The following is a 13,900-nucleotide window of genomic DNA, read 5'->3' on the forward strand; positions in this document are numbered from 1 at the left end:
CTTCTTACAACTCCCTGGTAAAATATCCACAATTCTAATCTGAGAGTGGATGCAGACGCTTTCTCCAAAGTGGGGTTAGATTTCTATATTGGAATGTCCCTGGACAACAAAAATCTCTAAGAAACTTAGCCAGATATAAATCACTCAATGCCAGACTTTCTGTGCTTGCTTCTCAAAGGCCCTTGAGAGAATAGTTACTAAGCAGCACAGTACACACCCTGCGTCACATTATTTTCAGACCATATTCCGCGTTCTCTGAACTACTTGCATCCATGCATCAAGGCCACCTCTGCATGCTTATTTTCACTGACCTCTGAGGCATCCATAACTGGTGATGACATGGTGCTTTGTAAACACCTGCAAGATTTCATTTTACTTGTTTCCTTCACTACTGGGGCACTAGACACACAAAATCAAGCTTGTACCTTTCCTTTCCAAAACGGACACCATCCTGCTTAGGGCGCCACAAGAATAAGCACTTTTCCACAACTTACTGAGTATATGTATGGTCCCCATGACCCAGGTTCACATTAACTATATTAGATATATGTACATTGTAGATGACTAATTCTATCTAAAACTACAGGAAGGTTTGAGAGACTAACAGCGAACTGGACCCTGGCTGGTGATGATCCAAGTATGGATTTACCAACAAAATATCTGCCTCAATGCTATCAAAAAACTGTGAAATCTCGAAGTCAGTTAAGTGTCCAACATGGCCTTCATGGCTGACCTTTCTAAACTGTATCATAATAGGAACATTCAGCCTTGCCTACTGTAATGCCATCCACAGTTACCTAACAGCCAGAAATATTGCCAAACTGCTCAGACTCTTGAATTTACATGCCACTTACGAGGACAATAAGCAAAAAGATCTCACACCTCAATACTAGCTTTCCCCCCACCTCTGCTTACCTGAGACTTGAAGATTCCCCATAACTGAAGGAAGGATTGAAAACCTACAGTACTTATTTCTGTAGTCCTTTGGTTCTACCACACCTTCACTCGTTCAGTACATGCTTAATTAAGACTGTACCTTCATCTACTGGCTGTGTTTGTGTTCTAGAGGCAGATAATCTGTGTTCTAGAATCAGTCATTGTTGACTACTCGGTCCCACCCCCACTTTCTATGTTATTGAAAGTACTGCCTAAGGTAATGTGTGCTACAAAATATACAAAAATAACATCCTAGTGCCATGCCTAAACCTACTGTACAAACACTATCTTTAAATGTGAGAACAATCAATTCCCATTCTCAAGGCAACTTTAGTACGGTGTTTGCGAGGGCTTTAGCAGGACACAGTGCTTGTTAATGTATTGCGCTCCCCTATGGCTGTGATGCATACAAGCACCATATACTGTGTCAATCAATCAATCAATCAATCAATCAATCAGGCACTTGTAAAGCTTGGCTTTCAAGCAGTGTGGTCTCAAGGGGCTATTGAGGGCGTGCTGCTCACCCAAAAAGGCAGGTCTTGAGGTCCTTCCTGGACTGCTCCAGAAAGGTGGCCTGTCTGAGGTTGAGCAGGAGTGTGTTCCATGTCCAGGCTGCAAGGTAAGAGAAGGATCTGTCTCCATCAGTGCTCTTCCTGATTCTGGGGATGGCAGTGAGGACGGGTTGGGAGGATCAGAGCTGCCTGGTGGGGGTGGATGAGGTAGGCCAGTCTGATGCTTTGCAGTGCGTTGCAGGTGTGTGTCAGTAGCTTGTAAGTGATGCATTTGTCCATCAGGAGCCAGTGCAGGTCTCTGAGGTGGGAGGAGATGTGGCTGTGGCGGGAGATGTCCAGGATGAGTCTGGTTGCTGCGTTCTTGATGCTCTGTAGCCTTGTTTGAGCTTCTTTATGATGCCGGAATAGAGTGTGTTTGCCCTAGTCCAGTTTGCTGCTGACAAGCACGTGGGTGACCGTCCTTCTCGTCTCAGTGGGGATCCACTTGAATATTTTCCGAAGGAGGTGCAGGGTGTCGAAGCATGACAATGAGAAGACACTGACTTGACGGGTCATGGAAAGCGTTGAATTCAGGTCGACGCTCAGGTTGCATGCAGGTCGGTAGGGGCATTTCCTAGGGTAGTAAGCCACCAAGAGTCGTCCCACGCGGAGGGGGTGGAGCAGAGTACAAGGATTTCTGTCTTGTCTGAGTTGGGTTTAAGGCAGTTGACGTTAATTTCTCTTGGTAGTCAAGGAGAGGATCAGTTGGGTGTCATGGCGTATGAGATGATGTTTAGGCCGTGCTTTTTAACGATTTAGCGAGCGGGCCATGTAGATGTTGAAGAGGTTCGGGCTTAATGTGGATCCCTGTGGTACTTCGCAGCATGTTTCTTTGTGTGCCGAGGTGAATGGCAGGAGTCTGACATTCTGGGTTCTTCCAGTGAGGATAGATCAAATCCATTCCAGTGCTTTACCGCGGATGCCAGCATCATGGAGTGTGGTGCAGAGGGTGGAGTGGGAGACCGTGTTGAATGCGGCGGAGAGGTTAAGGAGGATGAGGGCGGCAGTGTCTCTGTGGTCCAGTATGGCGCAGATGCTGACGGTGGCGGCAAGGATAGCTGTTTCGGTGCTGTGGCTGCTCCTGAATCCGGACTGGGAGGAGTCTAGGATCTGGTTTGCTTCGAGGAATTCCATGAGTTGTATGTTGATGGCCTTATCAGTTACCTTGACCGGGAAGGGCAGCAGAGAGAGGGGTCTTTAATTCTTCAACTCTTGGGCAGGTAGAGCATTTCTTTAGGAGTGGGTTGATCTCTGCATTCTTCCAGTCGGATGGGAAGGGGGCGGTCTCAATGAAATAGTTGATAGTCTGGCAGAGCTCTGGTGCGATAGCCATGTTGAAAGTGTGATATGGCACCGGTCTCAGGGTGCCACTGAGTGGATGAAGTACATGAGTTTGCAGGTGTCATATGCGGAGATAGATACTCAAATGTTCAGGGTCTGGTGCGGCGTGGGGTCTGTGGTGGTGCTGGTGAGAGGTGGGGGAGGGCTTTGGTTGTTTGAATCCTTCGTATATGTCTTGGATTTTCTGGTGAATAAAGGTGGCAAGTTTGTGGCAGAGGTCTTGGAGGGGGGGGGGAAATGTCTGAGGTATCTGTTCTGGAGTTCGTGAATTCCTTGATTATGGTGAAGAGCTCCTTGCTGATGTGTGCTTTGGTGCTGATGTGATCCAGGATGCAGCTTTCTTGGAGGATCTGATGAACTGGTGATGCATGGTGACTATGTTTTTGTAGGCTGTGTCATCTTCAGTTTTGTGGTTTCTCCATTTTCGTTCCAGTCAGCTGCAAGTGCGTTTTGATTCTTGGAGTTCTGTTGTGAACCAGATTGGTTTCTGACAGTGCTGGTTTCTGGTGGGTTTTCACAAGGGGCCTTTGCCGTTAGCACATTCTGTGATCCAGCGGTGCAGGTTGCGTGCCGAGTTGTTCATAGCATCCAGTGGAGGGGTTGAGGGTGGAGCTTCTGCTGGGGGGGGACAGGTGGTGGTGTGCGGTGGTCTTTATGAAAGCGAAAACGACACATCAGTGGTCGGTCCAACAATGGAGTTCGGAGGTGTGAAAGATGGTGATTTTGTTTCCTGCCGAGAAGACTGGGTCGCTATTAAAAGTTGTACTACTTTTACAGTTGTCCGTCTAATGCACATGGCACTTAAATACAAAACTACAGCATATCTTAGAGCAAAGGTAGAAAAAGAAACCTGCAAGGTTCCTCAATGTCTTCATCACTCTGCTGTCTGGGGTGTAGAAAGTACATTTTTTTTAAAGTGTTTTTTTCTGAAAGAAACCTAACACATTAAGCATCCTATGTGAGAACTTTTTCCTCTTTATCTAATTTCAACAGAAAATGACAAACATACAGTTTTGAATCATCTATACTGATTTCATGGCTTTGAGTTAGGTGATTGTACTTAAGCAAAGAGGTATATGTTTCTATGTAGTGAACTGAAACTGAGTGGAAATGCTTATTCAGGTTTTAAAACTGTGAAGCGCTTTTCTACCATGGCGGATGTTCACAATCAAGACAATCATTTTAAAAAAACTTGCATTTTTCAGTTTGCATCTTTGGTGAATTCACAAACATACACTATAGAAAAACCCTAGTTGCTTAATGCATTTGGCCTACAAAGATTAAAAGTTGACAATTTTCAATTTATCATGTTTGTTACAGACTGAGCATGGGGTAGAGGCAGTGCAACAATGGCACAATTTTATAGCAAGGATTTGAGTCAGACTTTCAATATTCTGGGCACTATTCACTGAATTATCCATTTCAGCTGCTAGATTCAATATTGTCTGCATAAAGCTTAATGAGAAGCTTTTATTTTTTTAATACCTGAGCCAGTGACCTAGTTAAGAGTTGTTATGGCTTGTAACCTTCTAACTTCCTCACACTTGCTCCATTGGTAGGCAAGCTCGCATTCTCATGAGAGTCACCTTCCAATGTTTCTTGGATTACATTACAAATAGCTTTTTTCCAGATTGTTCAATGGTCCTATCTAACATCAACCTGCACGTACCAAGTTTCATACATGCTCACAGGTAAAACCATCATGGTGAGTGGTAAAGTGAATACTGATAAATGGATCAGGGTGATTAAGATTAGCGGCAAACAATCCAGCCGTTAACATATCCCCTGCTTACTCCTATTTCTGCTCCATCAGGACATACCAAGGAGGCATGCATTCATCTCAAAGCAACCTAACCAGGTCGAAAAACACAGACCGACTAAAGCAATGTACTACCAAATCCGTACGGCCTTAAAATAATGAAGTTTTAGTGTGACTGGCTGCTGTCATCTGCTACTGGGTCGCTTGGCTTCTATGTGGCGCAATGCACAGGTAAGTTGCAATATGTTTCAATTTACTGCTACAAGTAGCATCTGCTATCTTGGACCGGTAAATTAAAAATAACTAAACGAAATGATGATTAAGTACCTTAATATTACAACCAATCAAAATACTACTTAGTTCAATAGGAGAGTCAGCCACAGGGCAGTAATCTTACTTACGATGTGAAGTGAGGTTCTACACGCCTTACAGTGCCCTGTCCACACTACTGGTATTTTCTAATGTCAAACACCCCACCTGTGTACAGTAGTCAGTAGCAGATTGGATTAGTGTGCAAATCAGTTTGAACAGCTTTCATCAATTCAAGTTCACCTGGTTAAAGCCCTCCGTCAGTATGGCAGATAAGTTAGACTTCTATTTCATCTGCTCACTGTAGATGCACTATTGTTAGCATGGCTGGGCGCGCTTTCCACAGCCGCCCTGCAAATCCAGGGGTTGCGGTGGTGACCTCACACAGAGCACGGTCTCGGAGCAGAATCAGCATGGCAGGCTCACACAGTGGTATTTGTTTACATCAGGGCAAGTGCATTTGAATACATGTGCAACCTGCATACAGTAGGTGGGTGTCTATAGCAGTTGAACCTTTAGGCCCGGTTAGGGCTTCTGCATCAGCGGTGACAAAGGATATCTGACACCGGCGCACCAGCCTCTCGGACACATGGAAAAGTGCAAAGCAATATAACGCTTGGTACTTAAAAGTCTAAGTGCATTTCACAAGTACACCCACTTCGGGGAGACCCCTTTACAACACAGCCCACTTAGGGCATCTCTAACCCCTCTTTGCTGCAGTCAGCCTCTTCTGGCACCGAGACCAGAGTACAGAGAACACACTAGGCTTCTTCTACTGGACAGTCCCTTGAGATATACGGTATGCCCTCATTGCCTCCACTTACTGCAACATATACATTTCTGTCCAACCCTTGCAAGGATCCATTCTGCCTCGTTTAATTCTAGGAGCCACAGCTGCCCTCGCAAGGTCAGAACAATTTGCCATATTTTCAAAGCCTGACATTGTTATGTTTGGCCTCCTGCCTTCTTCAAATCTGGAAGAAGGCCCTGATGGACATCCTCCAAATTTTCTGCAACTGAGCTGCTTCAACTAAAGAGCGTCCCCTTATGACAAGTCACAACTTAGAATTCAGTCTACAATCTTCTGTATCACTTAACTGTAGAAATTCCTTAACCTGATCCTAGGAGTCTGCTGCAGCTACCTGATCTTGTAACAAGCATTTGTTAAAGTGCCAGACTCCCTTCATCTGTGTATACATATTCACCTACTGCAGCCTTCAAGTGATCAGCAAGCGGTCAGATGTTGACTGGACACCAAGTTCCACCTTTACCTCCATCAAGGAAGACCAATCAACTCCCAACTGAATCACCATCATACCCCGTCATGCATAAGATTTATAAGCAATGAAAAAAGACGAAAGTATATCTGAAAGCCCTGCCGAAGTTCAACTGGAAACATATGTGCCAGTCACAGCTTCCTCACATTCAGCAGTTGTGGTGTCCCCATATTTACTGCCACACTTATTAGTAGTGCAGTCTAGACCCACATTCCAGTTTTCCCCTACAATCAGCAGGCCATTATTGAACAAAAGAATATTTACAAGATAGATTTAATGGAGGCATTCTCAGCTCACTTGGCAACATACACAGAACCCATAAAAAGTTATTTAACCCACAAAACACCACTCAATGTGATCACACCACTTGGGGTATCTTGACACTGAATAACAGGTGTTTATTGTCACCCAACTCAATGGTACTTATTTTATTGACTTTGGAAGGATGGAAAGTTGAGTGGAGCTGCTAGGATTGGAACCTGTAGCCATGAGACCAAACAGGGGTAAGCCACCAGAACCCCATATAAAACACTTCCACCTTAATCCATTTGAGAGCTTTGAAGTGAAAAAAAAACCTGAATACTGCAAATTGTACTTCCTACACCTGCTAACTCACATAAACCAGATGCTCAATATTGAGTTGGTTGTGTCTCCTGCATATAGCAAATAGATCACTGGAGCCATTTTGCAGCTAGCATGACACCCAATCTCTTGGTGGGGTTATAGAGGACTTTTTCATTTATAATATAATAAATGAAGTTCATCTCCATTCAGAATGGAACATATTCCAGAGTGGTTATCAGAATAAGTTTAGTAAATTGAAAATTGTGACTCCGTGTGCATTGCTTAGGCCCTGTCCCCTATATCAACCACCAATAGAGTTAAGGATCCAAACGTCAGTACAACAAATCACTGTCCATCTGCCATGTGACACTGCCTGAACTTAGTTCTAATTATGTATGCCTTGTTAAAGCTTCATCTTATTGGGACCAGTTGGTTTCCTGTACTAATGATATTTTGTTACTCTACACTTGGCTTACAGCTTACCCATTACTTACCATTCCTTGCCTTCATTTACACTCTCATTTGCTAGCTTGTAATTTGTCAACTTCCGTAGGCTTTTCTTGCTTTTTGCATTTGTTCCTCCCTTAGATCATAGTCCCATTACTATGTCCTTCCACAGTTAACTTTTACAGGCTGTACTTTTGTCTTTTTGACAAAGGTATCTACAAGACTTTTTTCAAGGTGCCTCCCTTATGCAGCGTCCCCTCTGTGTTCCTCCCCATTACCTTCCAACCCACTCTCCATTGATTGTGTGCCCCACCAGCCCCTTCCGCCCACCATTCAGTGGATGTGTTGCCTGAACCAGCCCCTTCTACCCCCACCCCTCATTGTCAAAGCCAAGAGCTCTCATAATCGAGACCTATGGCTACAGCAAAGCTTGTTTTTCAGGTGTTAGAGGATTGCTTACAAGCACCCCCAGGAGTTTTCACCTCCTTTTCAACGGGATGATCCTAGTCTCTGCTCATGTCGTTATTGCCATCAACATGATCCTATCTTTTGGCTAGAAATGACAGACCCTTGGGATGATACCACAAGGCTTATTTCTGAATTGCGATGGGGCAGTTTAATACACTCTGTCAAGCTTGACTTGCTCAGAGTCATCAAGTGTCACAAGTCAGAAAAATAGATGCTACAATGATGTAGCCTTCTGTACCCCTTGAAATGCCCCCAGAAATCTCACTGCATTTTGCGGAAGCGATTTTCTAGATCTTTAAATATTTCTTGAAGAATTAAACCACATGGGGAACCACATTTGTCACAAGAACTCCTGTTCCAGTTATCAGTCATCAGATGTGTCCTCCAGAAAGAATACTTGTGACTGGACTTATTCCATGGCAAAATATACCTTCCCTTATCTAAAGGTTTTACATCTTGTGAGAGGAAGGTGGTAACTCCTCCCACAACACTCCCCCCTCCCACAGTCAAACACTAGTAAAGGTCTGGTATCTGCCATTCTTCTTATGTCTGCCTTTCACCCTCCATCAAGGGTGACTGAAAGAGAATGAAAGGTGGTCAAAGGGAGACTGGCCGAATCCGGACCATCAACCACAAGTAATCTTTCTATTATAACGTCTTAAAACCTTTCACTTATCCTACCCTATCTATATAAGGGGAATAAATCATAAAACAAAGGGTCAGTTATCAGGGGTCCCCAAAATACCACTAAGTCGTTCTGGGCTCCTTGTTGTATCGAAACACGCTGACCAGTTGATGTACTGATTAGTACATTTTCCTTTAAGTCATGTATTCTTCACTTTAATTAAGGTATTTTCGGTTGACGTACATGTAATTTTATTCCTAATTTTTGGATCCCCCAAACACTGCTGACAAATTCTCCTTCTCTGTTCCAAGTGAGGAGCAATGCCAACCAATGAAGCATGCCACCATTAGCGAGTGAGGGTGCCAGAAGTGTATTCTGAAACTTTATTGTGTTAGTACAGGTTGGTTTTCCTACCCCTTTGGGCTTATGCAATGTGTTAGGAGGCTTACTGCAAACATTATGTCCTTCTACTACCCCAGCTGTAGATCATAAATGATGAATTCCAAAAGCAGGCATAATTAGGTCTCCTAACTCTGGCCCAATTCCAGTTGGAGGATCCCAAGCAGAAAAGCAAAGCAACCCAGTGAGGTAATAGCCCCTGTGATACTCAAAGTGCCAATGCTGCTATATATGGCCTCCCACTTTTTCAGTGTTTTGGGGTGGAGGGTGATTCACCCTATGTAAAGTACCCCTCCTCCCCCAAACACCCTTTGCTGTCAGACAGAGTCCAAAGAGGAGCACCACCCATGTGAGATTATTTCAATACCTAAAGCCAGTAAAGGCATCAAGGTGCAAGAGGTTCTCCGCAGGGCCACAAGTATTGTTTTTATGCAGAGGGGGGCCTTTTTCAGAATGTCTGGGGCTGCTGCTGTCCAGGGAGCCCACCTTTGTTTGTGTCTCCAAGGTCTGACAGACTCCTGGTCAAGTGTTTTGGAACAGGGCCCACCACTTCAAGTTGGGGCACTGGCAAGCTTTTGGAAGCCAAAGTAGAAGGACTGTTCCGGTTGCTGTCTGGCAGGCCCCACACTCACTGCACCATCACCACACACTGACAACTGCCTCAGGGCTTGCTCTCAAATCTAGCCAATGAACTAGTGAACCTCCCATCATCGCTGATCCAGGGAAGTCCACAAAAGGAGTACAGGTAAAAACACATCATCGTTCTTTCACTTTCTGGCCACTTCCAAGTAAAACACTGTGGCTGTCCTGATACTGGAGAGCACAAAACCAACAAATGACCACAATGGTTTTAACCTCAAAGGCTTTAGATTACTCACTGCAACCACCACCAATCAACAATCCTAAGTGCTCACCAAGGTCTAAAGAACAGCTTCCACTGTCTTGGAAATTTACAACAGAAGGTAACTGTGCAGCTCAGATGGTAGGCAAAAGCCCTCAGGCTCAATCTTTATCTACTCCTTACCCTTTTGGGACAGGTCCAGCAGGATTTAGGGACGGAGTAATTTAGACAAGACGACAACTGTATTTGCAAACAAACACATACTCTGGTGGCTTCCAAATACCACCCTGAAGTACTGCTTCAATTCCTCCTCCATAATGCATCTTGATAAACAATGGCACTCAACATATGAAAAGTAGCCAGCTCCTCAATAAACACTCTCTAAAGGATCCCTTCCTTCATAATATGGTGTTTAAATGCATCATCTTACTACCTGCGAAATGGGATTGCAGCCTGGGGGACTTGGTACACCATTTTGACTTACTATACAACAAGCTGCAGGAATAACATATCTTTAGGTTATGATAGTACGGAAAGGTCAAAATGCATTATTAAAGAAAACCAAATGCTAGATCTTTTGACAGACAACAGATGGCAAAACGCCATCAGAAGGATACACCACTCAACTTGGTTTCTCTGTGCAAACCTTCAAGTTATGATTGATTTGTTTTATATATCATATCAGGTATTAGGATCTCTAGACCTGGTCACACCGGAATACTTCAGTTTTAGTCAAAAGGTGGATAACAAATACTAAATATAGAAAACTCACCATGAATTAAGAGTTCAGAATCTTTATTTAGTTCATACAAGCGAAATGCCTCCTCCAATTCCAGCTGAGAAGAAATTGTGCATGGATCCCCTAAGGAGAGTATGAAAAACAACAAATTATTTATATTTGCAACTTTAGAGAGGAAACCTCAACGCAATGGAAACATCGAGAAATATTGAAACTCAAAATTCAATAGTACTATCTCATAGAAAACTAAATATTTGAGCGATCACAACCCTTGTTTAAAAAATATGCATGAATTACATTTGCACGTCGCTAAACTCTACTTATTTTAAATTTAAAAAAATATATGTTTTATAGTGTGGGTTAACATCCTTTGAATTCGCTCTATGTCAAGGGCAATATGTAGGGAAACCGAGTAGCACACAACTTCAATTCTTACTAGCCTTTGCGGTTTTGTCACTTGTAGCTTAAGTCATGGAAATATGTGAAATTTAAACCATCAGCAACAAAATGCTACTCAGAGTTCAATGCCCTGTCTTCAGTTTGCGAAAGATGGATACCAAGAGAATTAAATGATGATGAGCAGAAGGATTGGAGGAAAGTGTAAGGTAGTTGCAGCCATGATCACTGCAGAGGTAGTCCCAAATACCATGCAGTCGATCACAAGACAAGAGCATGTACTGGCCCAGCATAAGAAGGTTAATTTTTCAGACCTCCCACAGTCCTTAGCACACCAAGGTCTGCCAATTCATTGGTCCACTGGCTTTCTTCTTTAGTCCCTCTTCTCTCACGTATGCATGAACTGGCAGGAGGGTAGTCAACAGCAATAGGGATGCATGACTTCCAGCACAAGCGACATAAGGTTATTATCTTGTATCCACTATTAAGTCTAGCCTCCCTTCCTATAGACCAAAGGTAACGGTTCTTTTCAGGACTAAGACAGTAGATAGCATGTTGACACATATGCTGCTCTTCATTGGGACTTAACCAAGTCTGTGTGGGAGAGGAAAGTGTACACTTTTTAAATGGACATTTTAGACATTAAAAGAATAGTGCTGTTAACAAAGGAGGAGGAATTCAAAGGAAAGCCTTGCCAATCCACCACTTCCACCAAATAAAAAATCTACTGCTGGAGCGCCCCTGTCCATTCAACGCTGAGTGAATCTAAGAACTCACACACTCACTGATTCATTCAAGAGTTGAATGTTTAGGGGTGGTACCGCATCAGGAGCAGAAGTCCACTGCACAGTACATCACATTATGATCATATATTGTGTGCACATTTTTGTGTGAGCCCACCATTTGGCTACACAGGGAAGGGAGATGCTAAAGTAAGAAAACTGGAATGCACAATTTAAATCTGGAAACATATATCTTTCAGGGTGGTAAGAACAGCAGAACTATAACTCAGACACCATGTGATGTTCAGGCACAGGCCTTAGAAAGAAGAGCTATCCCTCAAAGAAATACACAAATTACAAACTCAAAGACCCTACAACATAGCTATCTCAGGTTATGTAATTCTGACACCCTGATAATCGAATAGTAGTGTCATTCCTCAGATTTCAGAGACCAGCAGTCTCTAAATTTATAGAGCAGAACAATCCTTGGAGATAAATTGCTTACAAATTCAAATTACAATAGAGGATATACCCCTTCAATTACACAGGTGGTATAGGCATTTGCTTTAGAGAGAAGCCTATCCCTCCACTGACAGATCTTTTATGTATTGACTTAAAGACAGTAGACCTCGTCAATATATTATTTTTCACATTTGCACCCCTCCCATGCTACACCTCCACTAAGAGAACGTTCGGGCTTCAGCTCTAGACAGCAGAGCTATCTCAGTTACATACATCTTATAGGCCACTGTCTTAAACTAGAAGAACCATCTAGACTACACAGAATTGCACCCAGCCTGTGAAATACGGATTTCATAGTGAGAACTACCAAACCACTCTGCAGAGATTGAATACTTTCAAGATAACTTGGAACATGGCATGGGTAGCCAAAATTAAGTGTGAAAGTTCTCTAAATTATGCAGCAAAAAAAGCAAATTATACAGCACATTCTCTGGTAGTTTAATTCCCTTTCATTTAAACTAGAAAATTTGGTGAAATCTGCAAATTTTTACAAATGTGTCAAATGCATTAAATCCATAATATTGTGGCAAACACTAGAGCAAAAGATTTGCATAACATCTGTGATGTCACCATTCTATTGTTTTAATCAACAATTTATTCAAGAAAGGTAAATGTAATCTAACCATTCTAATGTCAATCAATGCCACTTGGTAGCTGCACTTTAAAGAAAACATGTTTTCCAAGCTTATTACTCCAAAATAAATATAATACATAATGGGTACCAATTATATTATAGTCCTATACTAGTAACTCGTGGTTCTGGTGACATTTACAACCCTTTCTGCCTTGTGGATTATGATGTCACCAGAGTCACTCAAAGGTAACTCTTCCACCTGCGCAGGATTAGAGAATAGCAAGCAGAGAAAGAAACAGATGTGCCAGGTGTTACCTTTTATCTATTCAAGTTGGCTAAAGTGGCAGACGTTACACTGGGGGAAAAAAACGAGCACTGACAAAGTCAATAGATTTTTCTGATGCAAGATTTATAGGCTGTGTCAATGTTTTTTAGACGTGTTGCCGAGCAGCATAGGCTGCTGAACAATATGTCTTAAAGTAAAGAAAAATAATTGCTATGATGTGGCCCGCATTGACCGCGTCATAGCGTTTTCTTCTTCTTCACTTAAAGTGATGTTGCACAGTAGGCACCTGCAGAAGAATGCAGCTCATGGAAGGACACTGGCCGCAAAACTAGTCCAATCTGCACATACTAAGAAGTATTCTGAAACGTTTCTGGTGTGAATATGTACAGAGGGAGAAGATAGTGCATCACAGGGTTTAAGTGTTGCTTGCATAAAACAAGGCTGACATTTATTAAAAAGAAATATATTGCTATTGTAAGCACCCAATAAAAAGGCTGCTCACTTTTCCTCTAACAAGTGTCCATTCATACATAAAAAGAGCAATAATAGACCAAAGATTGGGAGCGGCCTCCCACTCCACCCTAAACCACTGTCCGGCGACATTTACATTCGACAGAGGATTTTCTGGGCTATTGAGAACTAACTGAACACTAGTGCATTTAACAACTAAATAATTGCTATCCACATTTAAAACACTGTGTTCACTTGTACTTAAATTATTTTAGAGTGCACGGCTTTCACCCGGTGGGTACCATGGCACTGAGAAACAACTGCATACAAAGCAGTCAACAGTTCGAAAATAATTCACTTCTGAAAAACAGCACAGTTTGTAGGCGCTTTCTGAACAGTGTTTTAGTTCTGCCTTATATTGCAGCTGAGCAGAAAGTGCACTCCATCTTTTGGCATGGCTTTGGTCACCCAGCATTACTAGGCGACCTTTAGGCATGGGTAAGAGGGATAGGCGAGCCGGTTTGTGAAGCACAAATCGAGTTTTAAGGGGAGAAGGGTGATCCGAGTACAGGCTTCATGTGCAAGGGACAAGGCTTCAACCGTTATCCTGTGTCTGATGGGCAACAAATGTTGAGACCTCAGAGACGTGACCCCAGGGATTTAGGTTCAAAATCATCCTGACTAAAGCGTTCTG

At 42.9% G+C, this 13,900-nt stretch overlaps 1 protein-coding gene across 1 annotated transcript in view; it reads right to left on the reverse strand.

Moving 5' to 3' along the window:
• The window catches only part of PRKCI (protein kinase C iota), a 224,825-nt gene that overhangs the window by 176,782 nt on the left and 34,143 nt on the right, over window positions 1-13,900 (reverse strand). The window contains exon 3 of the mRNA XM_069213180.1: window positions 10,290-10,379. Within this exon, the coding sequence (XP_069069281.1) occupies window positions 10,290-10,379 (90 nt within the window). The remainder of the gene's footprint in view (window positions 1-10,289; window positions 10,380-13,900) is intronic.

Source organism: Pleurodeles waltl, chromosome 11, assembly GCF_031143425.1.
Source record: "Pleurodeles waltl isolate 20211129_DDA chromosome 11, aPleWal1.hap1.20221129, whole genome shotgun sequence".
NCBI lineage: Eukaryota > Metazoa > Chordata > Amphibia > Caudata > Salamandridae > Pleurodeles > Pleurodeles waltl.